Source organism: Leptosomus discolor, chromosome 25 (assembly GCF_034619465.1).
Source record: "Leptosomus discolor isolate bLepDis1 chromosome 25, bLepDis1.hap2, whole genome shotgun sequence".
NCBI classification, from domain to species: Eukaryota; Metazoa; Chordata; class Aves; order Leptosomiformes; family Leptosomidae; genus Leptosomus; species Leptosomus discolor.
In genome coordinates, this window is record NC_141415.1 from 2,706,582 (window position 1) to 2,724,652 (window position 18,071).

General features: G+C 45.2%; 1 protein-coding gene across 1 annotated transcript in view; it reads right to left on the bottom strand.

The window, feature by feature from the left end:
• NSF (N-ethylmaleimide sensitive factor, vesicle fusing ATPase) overlaps positions 1-18,071 on the bottom strand; it is a 71,848-nt gene that overhangs the window by 1,190 nt on the left and 52,587 nt on the right. The window contains exons 17-18 of the mRNA XM_086477890.1: positions 9,800-9,934; positions 8,881-8,994 (exon numbers count right to left, since the gene is read on the bottom strand). Of these exons, the coding sequence (XP_086334016.1) occupies positions 8,881-8,994; positions 9,800-9,934 (249 nt within the window). The remainder of the gene's footprint in view (positions 1-8,880; positions 8,995-9,799; positions 9,935-18,071) is intronic.

An 18,071-nucleotide genomic window follows, 5' to 3' on the forward strand; every position in this document is an offset into this window, starting at 1 on the left:
TGTGAATTTGCTTTGCCCGTGCATTGGCCTGGCCAGAGATCAGCCTGCTCGTCCACAAGTCCTGCAGCTACGTCGTGCAGATACAGCACTGCACCAAGAGAAAAAGCTGAGAAGCACAAGCTTAGCATGCTCATGTAGCCAGGGGATGAGCCAGACTGGAAACACAGACGAGCATTCCTACCAGGTACTTCTGTTTTCTCGGCAATCTGCACACCCACTTCACCCCACACCGCCAACTCTAGCCTGGCTCTGGACAAGCCAGGCCCACCCTGTGTCTGCTTGTACCTGTCCCTTTCCAGAGCTGGGGCAGCAAATCAAACAGTCAGGAGCAGAAGGGACTGAAGATGTCCTCACCCCTCCTCTGTCCTCCTCACCCCTTCCAGCTGCACAGCAAGGCACCAGAGGGGAGGAGCTGCGTGCGGTGGGTTAGCGCAGCTGAATCACAGCACAAGGCTTCCAGAACTTGCAGTCCCGACTTGTGCTGGGGCTCCATCAACCAGGACCATCCCCTAAACATCAGCCCTGCCTCCCCCCCAGCACTGAGACAGAGACAACAGGGAAGTGGGAGGAAGGGCTACTACTACACAGAGACTCAGGCTGCCACCAGAAGACACAGCATGTAACTGCATCAGTCCTGTGTGCCGATGCACGGGCTCGTTGATCCTCTTCCATGTGACAGACTCTAGGCAAACTGCCATCACTGCACCAAGCTACAGTGAGTTAGAACTATAAACACTGGGAAAGTGGAGACTGTTGGTTCTGAGAGTATCTTTTCTGTTGTATTGCAACAGTTCATTTAGCCTAGAAACCTCATCTTCTGCTCATTCTGTAATCTTCATCAACACCTTCTACCTTTAACATGCTGCCGAAAATACAGTGGGTTCGTTCTGAAAACATTCAGTCAATGGCACTATGAAGTTGACTGGCTGTTAAGATTCCCAGCTGTATCACCCACTTGGTCATGAAGAGGCAAGTGCTCCTCTAAAACATAAAACTGGGACTTATCCTTGGAGGAGGAAGCAAAGTTTCAGCATGTGTCCTGGCCTCCTCGCAAAGAGGCCGAACGAGGGCTCTAACTCCTGTTCCCCGTTTTATATTCCCAAAGAGTCCCACCAACCCCAGATGTGAAGAAGACATCTATTTGAAACCATGACCACTGCAACTGAGGGCAACATAAATGTCTCCAAAAAGAGCTTGGAAGAAAATAAATCCTAAACCAACAACAGTATTACCAGTAATTCAGGCAGGGAAGAAACAGCCAATGAGAATTTCTGCTTTGTGCTAAGAAAAGTCTAAAAATGTGTAACTTCCTATCACTTTGAAATATGTCAGCAAGGCCAACACCTCAATACTAACTACTGAACTATTTTTAGATCAGAAAAATAAATTCACTGAAACAAGATGATTTAAAGGAACTTACAGAGGATCACCGAGCTATTAAGTTGGGTTTTTAACATGCAAAGAAATACTGGTAATGTTCAGGATGCCAGAAGAAGGGCTACCCCACCACCTAAAGCAGGATTTGAAATGTGTAATACACAGGTATGAAGAGAGGGACTGTCATGCCACATAACTGGAGACCAGAAAGATGGTGTCTGCAATATCCCTCTAGCCTAAATCTTCTCCACACTCTCTCCCAGGCAACACTTGGCCACAAGTGAAAAGCACATCTGTCACTCTTTCTGTTCTCCCATTTCTACCTGCAGATGTGGCACTCAGGGACACAGTTTAGTGGCAGACTGGCGGTGTTAGGTTTACGGTTGGCCTCGATGATCTTAAAGGTATTTTCCAACGTAAATGACTCTACGATCGTATCAAAGGCCAAAGACAACTGGGATAGGAGTACATGCACATGGGCCACACTGCCTGAACACTGGTTACTTGGAAGTCTCTGTTCCCTGGGGGAGCCCAGAGGGGTAATCCACACTATAAGACTAAGCACGACTCTCACCTGGCAAAGGCTCTCAGATCTTCCCCATCCAAAGGATTCTGCTCTGATCATGTGGCTGATCCTGCTTACGGGTGGGACTCGGTGACATCACATGGACAGTGGCATCGAGTGCACCCTCAGCAAGTTTGTCAATGACACCAAGTTGTGTGGTGATGTCAACATGCTGGAGGGAAGGGACGCCATCCAGAGGGACCTGGACAGGCTGGAGAGGTGGTCCCAGGCCAACCTCATGAAGTTCAACAAGGCCAAGGGCAAGGTCCAGCACCTGGGTCGAGGCAATCCCAAGCGCAGATACAGGCTGGGCGATGAGTGGATTGAGAGCAGTCCTGGGGAGAAGGACTTGGACATGCTGGTGGATGGTAGGATGAACAGGAGTCAACAGGGTGCACTTGCAGTCCAAAAAGCCAACCGTATCCTGGGCTGCATCAAAAGAGGTGTGGTCAGCAGGGCGAGGGAGGTGATCCTGCCCCTCTGCTCTGCCCTCGTGAGACCCCACCTGGAATACTGCGGCCAGCTCTGGAGCCCCCAACACAAGACAGGCATGGAGCTGCTGGAGCGAGTCCAGAGGAGGGCTACCAAGATGGTCAGAGGGCGGGAGCACCTGCCCTGTGAGGACAGGCTGAGAGAGCTGGGCTTGTTCAGTCTGGAAAAGAGAAGGCTCCGGGGAAACCTTATAGTGGCCTTCCAGTACCTGCAGGGGGCCTACAAGAGGGCTGGGGAGGGACTTTGTACAAGGGCCTGCAGTGACAGGACGAGGGGTAATGGTTGGAAGCTGGGAGAGGGCAGGTTTAGACTAGACACAAGGAAGAAGTTCTTCACCCTGAGGGTGGTGAGACGCTGGCACAGGTTGCCTAAGGCAGTTGTGGATGCTGCATCCCAACACATCAGGCAGTGCTCAAGGCCAGGCTGGATGGGGCTGGGAGCAACCTGGTGTGGTGGGAGATGTCCCTGCCATGGAAGAGGGGTGGAACTGATGGTCTTTATCGTCCCTTCCAACCTAAACCATTCTAATTCTATGATCTTGAAGTGTGTTCTGACCTCAGTTATCCTACAGTCCTACAACTCGACCACCTCTCTTCCTATATTTCTGGCTGTTTCCGGAACGGCTAGTACTTGATAAAGGCATGACCACAACTCCAAGTGGCCACACAAAGTGTCATTTACTGGTAAGTACAGACTAAATAACTGGGGCAGCACAACTGACTGAAAACTGCTTCAATTGCTGAGCTCAAAGAGCTATGAGCAGCAGCATTAAGTCTAGCTGGAGGCCAGTCACTAGTGGTATATGCCAGGCATCCACATGGGAGCCAACACTGATTAACCTCTTTATTAACAAACAGGATTTGGGGGCAGAGCGCACCCTCAGCAAGTTTGCAGCTGACAGAATTGATGACGGTGCCATCATTCAGAGAGACCTTAACTGGATGGCGATACAGACCAACACAAATCTCATGCAATTCAACAAAGGGAAACACAAAGTGTTCCACCTCAGCAGGAATAACCCCATGCACCAGTCCAGGCTGGGGGACTACTGGCTGGAAAGTGACTTTGCAGAAAATGACCTGAGTGCCCTGGAGGACAAGTTCAACATGAACCAGCGAAGGGCCTTTGCAACAAAGATGGCCAACAGCATCCTGGGCTTCATTAGGAGGAGTGTTGCTATCAGATCAAGAGAGATGATTCTTCCCCTCTTCTCAGTGACACCACACCTGGAGGACAGTGTCCAGTTCAGGGCTCCCCAGTACAAGAGAGACAGTGACAGACCAGAGAGTCCAACAAAGGATCACAAGGATGATTAAAGGTCTTGAGCATCTGTCATACAAAGAGAAGCTGTGAGAGGTAAGACTGTTCAGCCTGGAACAGAGAAGACCCGGCACTGGGGAGGGAAGGGTGACTTACAGTGTGTATAAATACCTGATGGGAGGGAGTAAAGAAGGAGAGAGACACACTCTTCTGGGTGGTGCCCATTGACAGGACAGGAGGTCAGAGGCATAAATTGAAATGAACTCCTACATAAAGAGAGGAGAAAGCTGTTCATTGCAAGGGTGATCACACACTGTTAGGGACTGCTCATGGAGACAATGGAGTCTCCATCTTTGGAGGTATTCAAGACCCAACCAGACATGGTCCTAAGTAACCTGTTCTAGTTAGTTGATTGTGCTCGGTCAGAGCAGGGGGTTAGCTAGACAAAGATGAAAAAACTGCTATGGGTGCAATTAGCTTAGTACCTTCCTGCTCTCCATGACATTCACCCAAAGAGAAGGTGGTCACAAACAGTTTACCCCAGAGAACCAGATACCACCTGCACGGTGAGCTAGATGATGTGTTCACTGCAAGTCCTGGACAGGAGGTTCAAAAGTGGCTGAAATCTCAAATTACATGGACAGCCAAAGCAAGCCTGGGAACCAGAGCTGCCAAGGCCAAGCTTAAGCAAAAAGAATTACCAGCACACACTCTCTCAAGAAGCTTCAGACAGCCCATAAAACAAAGGGATTCGAGGAAAAGAACAGAATACATTTGATCTTTGACCACGGGTAGAAAAGCACATCTGAGGAGGATCCTTGGACTTCTCAGAAGATAAGACACACAGCGTTTTTATATATACTGGCACTAAAGACATCTACTTCTGAGAGGACTTCTTCAGAGGAGTTACTCAAGTGGCAGCCCATCAAGTCCTCAGATTTGACTTCTTATCTACAGTCCAAACTCACAGACCGATTCTCCATGACAAAGCTAGAAGAGTTGGGCAAATGAACTGTCAAGAAGTGCACCTTGCTGGAAACAGTCCAAAACCCAAACCTCATCCACTTCTGTCAGAGCTGGAAGGGCCTGGTTCCCATCAAATGTTGATGTCAAAGAGAGTGGTGAGATGTCTGTAATCATCTACACATACACTTTCTGAAGGTCTGATGATGTCCTGAGGTCCTTTCCAACATGAATGACTCAGTGATTCTAAGATCTTAAGTATTCTGCAAATCAGTGAAAGGCAGCTTGATTGGTTAGAGGAACAGCAACTCACTAAAGTGCTGCACTCCATACAGAACCACTGCCAAGGGCCAAATGCAAAACCCATGCAAGCACAGCAAATGTTCACGCTGCCAGGGATGCCAATACCAACAGTCTATTGCAAGAAAGAGTGGGTGAAGAGTCAGGACACTTTTTGCAGAGACCACAAAACCAGGCAATTTACTCAGTAAAGAGAGAATCTTTCACATCTGAGATTGACCCAAGAAACCATGAACACTGAGATGGAGCAAGGCATGACTTCTGGCCATCGACAGAAAGCCCAAAGCTGATAGGAAGAGAATGTCACACAGAACAGTCAAAGGGCCTGGCTTATTCTAAGATTACTTATCTCACTGACTGATCAAGAGTATTATCTACCTGCAAAGAAGATGGTCCTGTTGCCAGGACCTTGGTGAAACCTTAGAAAACCATGGAAAAGTCATCACAATCAGGAAATAACGACAAAGGACCAATCAGATAGTTCTGTTAAAAAAAACCAATGTGACTCGAGATGGACAGATACAAATTTCTTCTTTTCATTCCTAGAAAATTTGTACTAACGCCACCAGCTGAAATTCAAACTTGACAGTGCCAGTGTTCCGTTTCCTAAATCAAAGATGCTGCCTCCCCACCCCTGTTTGCTCAGAGGTAGGGAAGCGGCCATGGTAAGACACTTTGTCCATCATCTGTACTGACCCAGTTTCTACAGAATCTTTGGGAGGAACAGCATTTATCTGCAGACACAATATCTTGTCCAAAAGTCTAAAGCACGAAGCTGAATGGCAACTTGATCAAATAGATTATTAAAAAACACAGACACCAAACCAGAAGGTTGATCTGCCCTGGAAGGAGCAGGAGATGGTGCCAATAGAGGGCAAAGAGGAAGCACGTTCAGGACTCTTGAACGGACCCTCTAGAGCCCTGTGAAAGAACTGCTGCTGTCAAACTGCATGAAAGATTTTCTAGAGCAGCATGGGGACTGACTCTGTGACACAGCTCAAGCAGGTGGCAAGAAAATGGCTGGTCCTTTCTAGGCAATGCAGCATCCCCAGGACATGAGTGGGAGCCCTTAGGAAAAAAAGGCAACTGAAGAGACTTCATAAATCTTCAGTCTGGAGGAGACACTCCACTGAGATGCACACGCCCTTGGGTAGTACAGTAGCCCTGTAAACCTGTCGTGAAATCCAAACTCTTAATATGTCCAGATACAGCATCTGGTTTAAAATAATATAGGCAATATTACATGATGACCTTTCAAAACAAGTTCCCATGTAAGTTAAAATACACTACAGGGAAACAGCTTATATTAACTTCAGTTAAGTTTTATTTACACTAAACAGAAATTACCAAATCAGGAACACTGGAGGTACAAAAAGGGGCTTTCCGGAAAGGTGCCTGGCTGCCTCAGGTTCCTACTCCAAGAAGGAGAGAGACCTTGGGTTTTGGAGTGTTGCCAGCAAGGTCCAAGAGCAACAAGACAGGCAGGCAAAATGAGCAGAAGGAACCAGCCCCCTAACGATGGAAAAAGGCAGTTCGTGTATCCAGCAGCACCCTGGGGCAACGTTGCAGCATCAGGGCAGGATGGCTACCAGACAGCGTGGCACCTGATAGCACTGTGAGGTGGTCCACATACTGCAGCCAAGGATACTGCAAAACTAAACTTTTCTGGATTCACATGGCAAATCGTGAGCATATCCATTCATCAAAGCCTTCCTTTGAACAAGAACATAACATCATTCCAGGACACTCAGTGTATACAAGTTGACCAAAGTATGTGACACTAAATACCAGTACTCTGACATTAAAGGCAGCCAGGAATAGCAATAAATACAGTTTGAGGAAATTAAGCTGCCAAAAGTGTGGGTTTACAAGGCTTGTAAACAAGGTAACAAAGCAACCCAAGATACCAGAGCAATGCAGCGGTTCACGGTACTCCAAGAAAGGATTTTGACATTGAGAGACTGGTTCAGCAAGACTTTAGTCTGAAACAAACTGAGTCATTTGAACAGCTTAAGAATACCTACACATAGCATGTATTTGGTTTATTAGTCTAACAAAACAAAAAACACAGATTCAGTGACTGCAGAGAAAGAAACTACATGCACATTTTTTGCAATGAATTCATTCACTGTGGGATCTAATCAGCTGCATTTTGAGAAATTTCATCCATCACTTGGAATTTTTAAGGGATTTCAGATTCAAATCTCTTTCTAAAAAGCTGTGGTCCAGCTCAGCAAAAAAAAGAACTAGTCTTGCACTTCTCATTCGGTGAAATTCTGCTTTCCTATAAAAGCTGGCTGAATTAGATATGAGTGTTCTCCCATATAGTGACAGCCTGCATTGCTTTCCTGTACTTACAGTTCAGCAGGCAGAGTCATGTAAACACCCCAGACTTTTTCAAACAGAACTTCTTCCTATTCAGCTTTTATATGCCATTACACAATTACCCAAATTGAGCGTAACAACATAAGATGCCTCGGTCCCAACCATCCACAGATAGTAGCAACGGTGGATGACCAACATCTCTATCAGCAGCAGCTGCCCTTCATTTTACACTTGTTCCATTTGTCAAAAACGGCACAGAGTGACAGTCCTGCCTGTTTTCTTGCAGCCTGATTGGTCATGGACTCACCTACAAAATGGTGGCCTGGTTAAAAAAAAAAAATGCACAAGACCAGTTTACCTGTCTGCACAGTCTAGGGCAGCGTGAGGACTCCCCGTCTACAGCATCCTAGGTGTGCAGCCATGGGGCGATGCTGTGACTGAGGCCGGGCTGAGCTTTTCCAGCCCTGCTCCAGATTCAGAACTGCCCATAATTTACATAACCTTCACCTTCAGTTTTGAAAAGAACCAACACTTAAGGTTAAAGCAGCAAAAGAAAATGCCCCCTGTCAGAAGAAGGAATCCGTTGTCAAGGCTAAGTGTAATGGACTGCGAGAGAGCCAGGCAGTCCCTGAAGGCCTGCACCCCTTAAATACATTTAATACATGTGAGCAATGACTTACTGACTTGCCTGTAGGTATGGAATTAAAAGCCAAGGAAGAAGAGGAAAAAGTAATCTAGATAAATGACTTTATTCCCTGAGGTGACATCCAGTCACAGCATATCCTCAGTGCTGTGCAAGTTTTAACAGAATCGTGAATAGTGAACAGAGGGATACATGACTTATATGCTGCTAAACTACATGCCTCTTAGCTTATGCTCTGCCTCTCCTAGGAAGATCTAAGGACAGTTCACTCAGCTGCACTAAATCCATTTGATGTGAAAAGAGAGTGTGTGCGAGGGGGGGAAGGACTCAGAAGGGCGCTGAAATGTCAGCCGCGGAGGATTAGGGCTGCACGCTACACCCTCTCATTTTTAGCATGCACATACTGTCGAGCACAAGCTTGATGGCTGGCTTGCAGGCATAGATGATGGGTGCGGGGGAGGGTTAAGAGCTACATATTTCTACCCTCTGCAATTATTTTCTTTAAAGTGCTGAAAGTGGAAAATAAAGAGAAGAGCAGCTGAACAGCCTGACAGATTTATCTTCTTTAGGGAAAGAGCACATACACCTGCACAGGCACCTTTTTCTTTAGAAAAACAAAAATCCTAAGCGATTGCTATCTGCAATCTTAACGTGCTGGGTGTAGAGAAGAAATTTCATGAAAGGTAAGTTAATCCGATCCCTCCAGTTGCCAGATGCTCTCCTCTGAAGTGCGGCTCTAAACAGCCCATAGGCACTGTGGGTTTTAAAGATCTCTCCGTGACCAAGACCTGGTGATTTCTTTGTTCAGAAAATTTCTTCCCACTGTAGCTGTTTTCTCAGTTAAACCAATTCAAAGGCTCCTACCGCACAGCTAAAGTAGGAGTCTGCAGAGAAGCGGGGACCTCTAAGACTGCTCTATTTACCCCAGCCCTTCCTGGACCAGAAATATTCTTACTTGTAATGACATTTCTATCAGCATCAGCAGCTTCTTGATACCGATCCAGACAGGCTTCCCTTTGACATTCTGTGCAATAGTGCTGCGTTCCTTGTCTTTGAAGTTACCCAGGAGCTGGGGGGGAAAAAATATTTAAAATATATATATATATATATCAACAACAGCAGTCTGGCAGTAGGAATGATGCCACCTAACTCAGGAAAAGGGGAATGAGAAGCTAAAAAGCATTTTCTAGCTTAGAAGGAAAATTCGTTGCAATATATCTAGACAAGGCAAAACACTTAGTTGCTTTTATTCCATAATGGTTCTTTTCGTGACCTCTCTAATCAAACACTTAGTGATTCTCTTTATGATCCACAGAAGAATAAATACAGTGGCTCAAGCCACAGTAAGTTTTCAAAACTGCTGCAAGTGCCTGTGTCTTTCAGGCTTTAGCGATATTACCATGGTGCCAACTTTTCAAGTCTGCCCAAAAGATTTGCCTGTTAAGCTTATTTTAACAGCCTTCAATATTCACTGCAATTTCCACTATGGCATAGAATAAGAAGCCATTAAGGGCACGAATTTATAAAGAACCTACAATCTCTCCAGCACCAAACACCTTCATTTGATATTGCTCCAATTCATGAGAGCTTGGCACCCTCCAGGCACATTCAGTGTAAGTGCCCCAATTATATTCATTACCCATTTCCATGCCCTTGTAATCTTTCAATCCACTCCACAAACTTTTTCCCTAGACCTACCGTTCCCTCATTTCGCCTTAATTTATTGTATGAAAAAGTAATTCAGAAAAGCCTTAGAACTATTACATTATGACACAATGTTAAGTGGGACACTGCTCCCAAACGCAGAGCGACCGCAAAGTCACTCATTTCCAGCAAGTTTTGAGCTTGCCTGTCATCCTCGAACTTTCTCTCACCTCCAGAGCCTCCATCAGCTGCTCCCCCGTTGCAATGTTGGGCACATGAATCGTAGTGCTGAAAGCATTCAGCATTTCCATTTCCTGCAGGACATCTTTGCGACTGGTGGTTCCAATGATGAGAAGCTTGCGACCCTGTCCACACAATGGAACACGTGTCAGGAAAGGGAAAACAAAAGAAAAGAGAAGAACCAGTCTTGGGAAGCTTCAGCTAAGTGCAAATGAAAACTACAAAATGGCCATGTAAAAATACCACTTACAATAAAATTAATAGGACTAATCTGTCAGTAATTGAAGTAGTCAACATCAACCACACAAGACCAGGATCAGATTCCAGAAGGCAGAGTAATGCCACCAACAAGGTCCAAAAATTACGGTACACAGAAGACTCATCCATGCTTACAGCTTTCCTACTCTACCCTTCCCTCTGAAGTCATCATGATAAATAGCTAAATCCCCACTAAATTCAAAAGCATGAGCAAACCTCCACTCCCAAAAGCTGAATTACAGATGACTTCTCGGGGGAACAGCCCGTCTTTAGAAATCCTGTGGGTACAGTGACTTCTCTGTCACTGCACAGACAGTTCCAATGGTTTCACAGCTCAGCTTTAAGAGCGGAGGTTGCCCTAAGTTCGTAAGACCTCCCATGGCCAGTGTGGCTGTATAAAAGGACAGCACCACGTCTGGCAGCCTCCGAGTTCAAACCGACAGCGCACACACCAGCTCCAAGTTGGCCTGAGCAATAACAGGGTTTGTAAATAATAGAGCAACAACTGGAAAACACCAACTGCCAATAAAAAACAGCTTTTGCAAGTTCATCTAGGACATGCCATTTCAGTGCTATTTGAGTTTCACCAAGCAGTGTTCAGACACTGATAAACGCCGGCTGACGGAAGGAGCTGTTGGGATTATCAGCTGTGATCGGTCCCTTTTCCAGTTTGGACATGCGTTGAGCCCACGGGTTGAGGACAGGCCTGGCTGGCTGTCCAGAAGTTTAGCTGATGCTCAGAGACAAAGTTCTATATTTCAACTTTGTGACACAAAACTCTGTTCATCATTATAAAAACAAAACAAAAAACCAATCTAAAAACTATCCCTACAGAACAGCCAGACTTAATTTCACAAGTGCTTTGCATTCCTTTGACAGAGGATGAAAACCTGTTCACACTTAATACACCTTTGATGAAGACGATGCCTCTTCGTAGCATCTGTTTATTTTTCCCCGAGTGCCATTGTGCTCCCTGACTTTCTGTGTATGAGCAGATTACACTCCTGCTCTGGGTGATGGACAACGAGAAAGCCTCAGAACTGGTAACGCGCCCGAGTGCTCACTTCAAGTTTGTTTTTAGCTGAAGGCAGCGCAAGGAAGTAACGCCTGGCAGGCTGGAACCAGGGCATGCCCCAGGTCAGGAGCTCCACACAAAGGCTTTGTCAGGGAAACACTGCCTAACCCTTCTGCGTATTAATCACCGTCTGCATCTCAGGAAGCACCACGCTCACCAGCTCTGTCACCTCTTTAGAGGGGGAAATCCTCAGAAACCTACTGGGCAATTTACTGGGGGGAACGCGGTCAGTTCCTGATCTGATGACAGAAATGCCAGGCTTAAAACTGCAGTGGGAGCGGGGAATGCTTTATTACCAGACAAAACTCACCTGCCGGCAGCACACAGCAAGCAGGAAAAGGTCTGAGTGTCTAAAAATGTCTGCAGGTAGCCTTGAGAAGGACATACCGCACCCGCAGAAAGCACAAACACCGCTGTTCTGCAGGCTGCTGCTTCCACTGTGTTCTCGGAATGTTCACGGCAGCACAATCGCACGGTATTTCTTTCCTTTTTGACAGTCATTGTGTAGAAAGGCCAGGAAAATATTTTATCGTTTTACAAGTTTGAGCCAAATCTGAGCAATTCAGTAAGATCTTGCATGCAAAGATGAAAACGCCCTCAGTGGAGAGTGAGTGAATGGCATTTGATCCTCACTCCTACTAGGAATTCAGAAAGCCCCATCACGTGCTCATTTTCAGCTAAAGCACTTAATAGACCAAGAAAAAATAAATTATGCTCAGGCACAGAAAAGCTTTTTGCCCACATAAAGACAAAATTTCAGCGGTCTTCATCTTTGGAAGGGGTTGGTCAAACAGACTTTAAACACAAGGCTTGGAAGCTGTGTGCAATGAGTCCCTCAAGAACACTTGAACTATCACCTGCTCGTGACCGCAGAAGCATGGTACAAACACCTCTGACATTCGCTCTGAAGTTACCACCCAAGGACAAGGTTAAAAGGTGCCTTCAACTTGCTAAGATACACTTGGGATAACAGCACGTCAGAGCAGAACTGATGTATGCTTAAAATCTTCAGAACACGGAAACAGGGATTATCAGCAGGTTTGATTGAGAAAATTTAATCTCAATTCTGATTTACTTTGCTTTCATGGTTGGTCTATATTTCCTCAACACACTGTCCTCAGTGAGTTTTTGTTTAATTCATAAATAATGCTGATATATCTGATATTATATAAGTAAAAATTACAAGCCCTTCAAGGTGAGTTTCTGCTACCTTATTGAAAAAACTGTAGCCGTGTGCATGCTGTCAGGCACCTTCAAAGAGTTTCCTCGTTATACAGGTAAGGCACAAGGGTACAAAGGAAGCCGAAGACAGACTCTTGAACAGCGCTGAGACCTCCAAAACATGCACCAACCCCCTCTTGCAAGCACAAATCCATGCAATGCTATAGCACCGAGGCTGATCTGCCTTACAAGCTATAGCAATTCTTTTAAGAAATTGTTTATTACTGTACATAACTCAAAATGCAGAACAGCTTGGGGAAGGGACTGTGCTAATAACAGTTTCCCATGAACATTTTCGGGGGCAAAAAAACCTGCTCAACTGCGGCCAGCAAGGCAGTATCTGTTCCCAAAATACAGCTAACAGCATGGGCACGGTGCCTGATGCAGCAGATAAGGCATCAATCAAGGGAATAACCACTTGCAGCCTCACTGCTTGAAGGATGCTACCTGAGCAGCTTTCACACTGACAAAGTCCATGTTTGATTATAATAACAACAGAGGCCCGTTTGGAGTTTCACCAGAGACTAAAAGGTCTCGTTAGGAAAGGATGTAAGCAGAAGTGTCATTAGTGGGGTGAGTTTTACCTCCTGTAACTTCAGATGCCCATGTACGATCTCACTCTCTGCATTTCCTTCTTAGTTAATGGAGCCCGGGTGACACATACCTCCTCCCAGAAAAGCTGCCTACACTCTGGACTCATACAGCAAACTATTTTCTAAACAACTAGTTCAGTCATATAAAACCAAACCGCTGACAGCCACATTTAGCCAGATGAATCCCAAACTTGCTGTAAATCAGGCCAGCGGACAATTACCACACACACAAAAATGACTCTAAATGACTTATTACCATTTAGGAAAGCCACAGGAATTGGTCATTGTGGCAAGTTCTGTGAAGACACCAGCTCAATGCTAAACCTTACTCAAAATGCAAACAGACATTTTTAGAATGGAAAGAGAGTAAAACAAAAGTCATTGTTCCACTGTATGAATCCCGAGTGCTCTTTAAGACGCTGCAATCCAGCCATTTCAAATACAATTTCAAATACATCTCTGAGTTGGAGAAATGGGGGCGGTCAGAAATACGCAATAACTTCCCTAGACTCTTGGTAAATGGATAGTGGGTAAACAGAGAGGTCTATAAAATCGTAATGGCGTAGAGGAGACGGGGGGGAAACCGCTGTTTCTCAAAATAAAAACTAGGGAGCACTACCTGAAATTACGAAGCATCAGTTTTCAACTGAACAGAAGGATGTTTGCTTTCACTGCACAGTTCAGCTGAGCTCAAGCAAGCACGACACTAGGAATGGCAAAAGCTTAACAAGGTTCAAAAGCAACAGGACAAGTTAACAGAGGTCAGACCCCTCAGCAATTTTTAGATATCTCTGTCAGGATCCACGCTCAGGACCCTGAACTCTGATGACTGAATCGTTGAAAACTCCTCAGAACAGATGGCTACTCTGCAAAAGAGTGCTTAAAATTTTTTCTAACAGCTCCACCCAAAACAGGCTGATTTTTTCCCTGCTTTCTTGAAAAGCAGCTATGTGCTTCAACTTGCTACCTTTAAACTTGACCCACCGAAAAACCAGTTACCGTAAAACAAGCATAATCTCTGCTGTATCAATTACTAAAAGAAAATGAAGTGTCAAGAGCCCCTTGTACTTTTCAAAGTTTCAGGCAACTTGCTCAGCAAATAAGTGGAAAACCTACAAGTCAGAAATGTTTGGCCCCAGGCATCACCACAAAGGCATGAAAAGCCATCAAGCCAAATTGAAAACGCTGCCCTCATCCAAATGCTCTGCAGTGACAACACGCCACAGGGTATCACTGCATTTATTCTTGCTGTTGTGAGATGCACTGCTGAAGTGCCCTCATTTTCAGAAATACTCACATTTTGGATCCTCAATTTCTACAGCAACCATCGCAAAGGCAACGTGCTGTGTGCTCAGACCACAGAAGATCAGCATTTGAGCTGAACTTCCAAAAAATCAGCCATAACAAGAGAGCAGCTACCAAGTAAGGAAGAGCTTGGCTTTTCAACAGTTGAAGATCATTTGGTTTCAGACTGATTATCAGGGCAGTTCTAGGCCTAGTTCTTCTATCAACAGAGATTAGATACAAGCACGTCACTTAAGTCTGGATTCATCTTGCCCATTTTCAGACAACTGTCCCAGTTCAGAGCCCAGGATCCCTCTGCCCTGATGGGGGGATACCCAGTAGAGAGGTGTGTGTCTTGCCCCGCCACCTTCTAGAAGTGGGATAACCCCAGATTTCACCTCTCTGCTACAGGGATTTTATGTGAATAAAGGACATAATCATGCAGAGAACTATGGGACTCAAAGATCAACAGAGGAAGTAGTTTTAAATTTTCAAGCATCATGAGACACAGTATGCACTTCCTAATGGGCACCGTGTTACTGCATTGAGCACCAAGACAAACTAGAACATAAAAGAATTACACAGACTCTACTACGAGCAAATGGAGTCTCGACATGTCAGATGAGTCTCCAACTACAGAATTTCAGCAAATCTAGCCAGCCCTAGGCAAGGGGAGTCGAGGGGAACTTGAACTATGCTATAACCAAGTCCTGGTGGATACCGAAGTGCCTCTGTCAGTCACCCACCGGCTGTTCACTCAACTTTGGACACTTGTCTATTTTTACACATGTGTTTTGGGGTATCAACTATTCTCCATATGTAATGGGAGAAAACACAGTTCCCCAGGTTTACAAGTATAAAGGTAGTGCCATCATTGGTTGGAGTTGCCTCCAATTCACACCAAGTGACGTGGAGTCAGGAATGCATCTGGGATTATATCAAACAAGGAGATTATTCCCCCCTTTCTCCCGTCAACTTTCATAAATTGGCAAAAGCCTCCAGTGTCCCGGAGAGGAAAGGGGCTGGGGGCCTCTGGGAGCAGTGGAAGGGCATCCACAAGAGTGGTCGAGAGCATCTCGCTAAGCCAGACATTTCATAACACTGCACAAATTGTACGTCCAGCTTAGCGCGGGGATGCTGCAATGGTCTTTCACCCTTTGAGCCAATTGTTAGCTTTTCACAGGAACCAGCAGGGAAGCACATGTGAAACCTCTGTGGGGCTGGTGAGTGTCTCCATGCCTTGTGTGACTCTGCATGTAGATGAAGCAGCTTCGGCTTTCGGAGCTGCTGCTGCTTAGTTCTCAGAGAAGTCCTTTTCTCCCGCTTGGCTCCCTGCTGCGACAGTCCTTTTCAGTCTTTCTATCCCCCCCCAAGTCTCTTCTCCTGCACAACACAGGGAAACTTGATTGAAATAAAGACCCAAGAGAACATGGTTTATTTTCTTCTCTTCAATCCATTTTAGAAAAGATTTTTAATTGGTTTAAAAAAAAAAGATGCTAAACAAAATGCAGTGTTTTTCAGTCTTCTTGAACTAGTAGTAACAGATACCACTATTTAAGCATTGCTGAGTGGAACTAGGAAGCACGAACTGTGACTAGGAATTTAAAGCAAGCTCAGAGAAGCTTCTAGTTTCATTAAAGTCTAACGTGTTTACTTGCAAAACTTCTGCAAAGCACAAACAAGCTAGAGAGCCCAGAAAACCAGAAGCTTCAAGTATTTGTCCCTTCCACATCACGTTAAAACAATATAGCCTCAATAGGAAGAGGGGAGTCTGGGAGGCAGCTTTCATAAACCAATTCAACAGAGACATATACCTCAATGCATAATTAATAAGATTTCACCCCAGAAATGCTCCTCTTACACACACAGCCTACAGTAACTGTAGGAAGCTGCTTGCACATTAAGTATACTCTCTGCAAGTGATGTGACAACACCGTGTGAATACATAATCTGGGCTACAAAGATGGGAGCGGCAGAGCTGCGCTGCGAAACGCACCCTCTGCTTCCCACTCACTCCTTGCTTGAGGTTTCAACTGCTTCATCATTCCTGTTTCTAAGCTTTTCAAATCAACTCTGCATTTCAGGCCCCTCCGACTACTGAAATGGTGAAGAGCCTACCCGACAGCAAGGGAGAACAGGTATTGTCTCCCCAGCATCTTGTCAACCATCTCTCTCAGCACAGGGACGTGCCTGGCATGTCCCAGGACAGCCCATTTGTACAAGGAATGAACCTAAACCACGATCCCAATCCCACAGAAATTCGTGTCGGTTTGACCTCACGAAGCAGGTTAGTACCACTGATGCTACTCATGGACATTTGAAGCATGTATCTGCATCTCAAATTACAACAAAACCCCTGAAACCAGCCATTACTTCCAAATAAATTGCTCCTCAAGGGAACTAGTCATCTCAGGGGGAACTTGGAAGGGCGTTGATTAACCGGCAGTATTATCTCCCTTGTGGGTTTCTCACTTGAGCTTAAAAACCCCAAGAGTCTCCATGCCTAAATTCAATCTTTTTCACAGTAAACATTCACAGCAGAAAAGGCCTTTTCCTGCATGACTCTACCTCTTATGCACTGTTTTGGTTTTTCTTAATGAAAAAAAAACCCCACACGCCGTGACTATCACAGGGAACTCACAGGAAACAAACACGCTAGGAAGAACCCTGTCATCAGAACTGCCAAACTAGGTCAGCCCAAAGGGTCCGTCTAACCCAATGTCCTCATTTCCACAGTACCCAATAGTGGACACTTAAAAAAAAACCCAACAAAAAACCCAACCCACATCATCAATCAAACAGTGACATTTCCTCAGAAAACTCTCTCTCTACCCTCCAACAATTTATGGCTTAAGTCACCATAATATTGGCTGTCAACCCAAAGTCTTCCAGCCTCAAGGGCATTTCAAACATTGCAAAGTACAAATCTCAGCAACATGCATAAACTTGGCAAATATCTGAGCGCTTCAAGCCCAGCATCCTGCTTTCAGGGAGACTCGGGTGCCAACAAAACTGCATCTAAGCAGCAAAACACATTCAGAGGATGCAATGATAAATGGACAATTGAATATTTTAAGTTCCTTCGACAAGTGAACCAAATCAAGCTCTATTTTCCCCTATCGATTTACGGGAACAGTCATTTCCTGGTACTGTGGAAATACTCAGCAATAGGCTAACGATTACCTGACACTATGACGATCAAAACTGGTTGTGCTGTTGCACCAGGCAGCCTTTCTGTTCCAACATATGGGATAACAGCAGCCAAGTTTTATGTTAGAGACTTCCTGTGGCATAGAAAGCTCACTGGAAAAAATCTTTGTTCTCCCAGGTTGACAGTCATAAGGGGAACTTCAGGGCCTGTGGCACTACAATGTAGTTCAAAGTTCTAGATTCGAAAGGTCTTTTCACCAAAATCTCTAATGAAAACAATACTCACACATATGTTACTGTTTCCAGGATATTAAAAATGACACAAAAATTGAGCTCATCCAGGCTGTGCTTCTCTGCTTTTTCCTGACACCAACTTTCAAGTTTTTCCTGGTAGTATGTTATTTATTCATGCAGATACTTTCACACACAGAGCAGAATTCCAGTGAACAACAGGAAAAATGACAAACAAAAAAGAAGAGCCCCTGCCTGTTTGTCTCACTCGGTGTAAGCTTCAGCAATGTTATCACTTGTGATGTTCTTAAATTTCATCAAGCCAGAAAGTGCAAATAGACAGGATCAGCATGAGATGTAAGATCTTAAGATTTCCTCACCCATTGTAATTAACACCTGATAATTTCAAGTTAAGAACAGATTAAACCCCTGACATTCACAGTCACACAT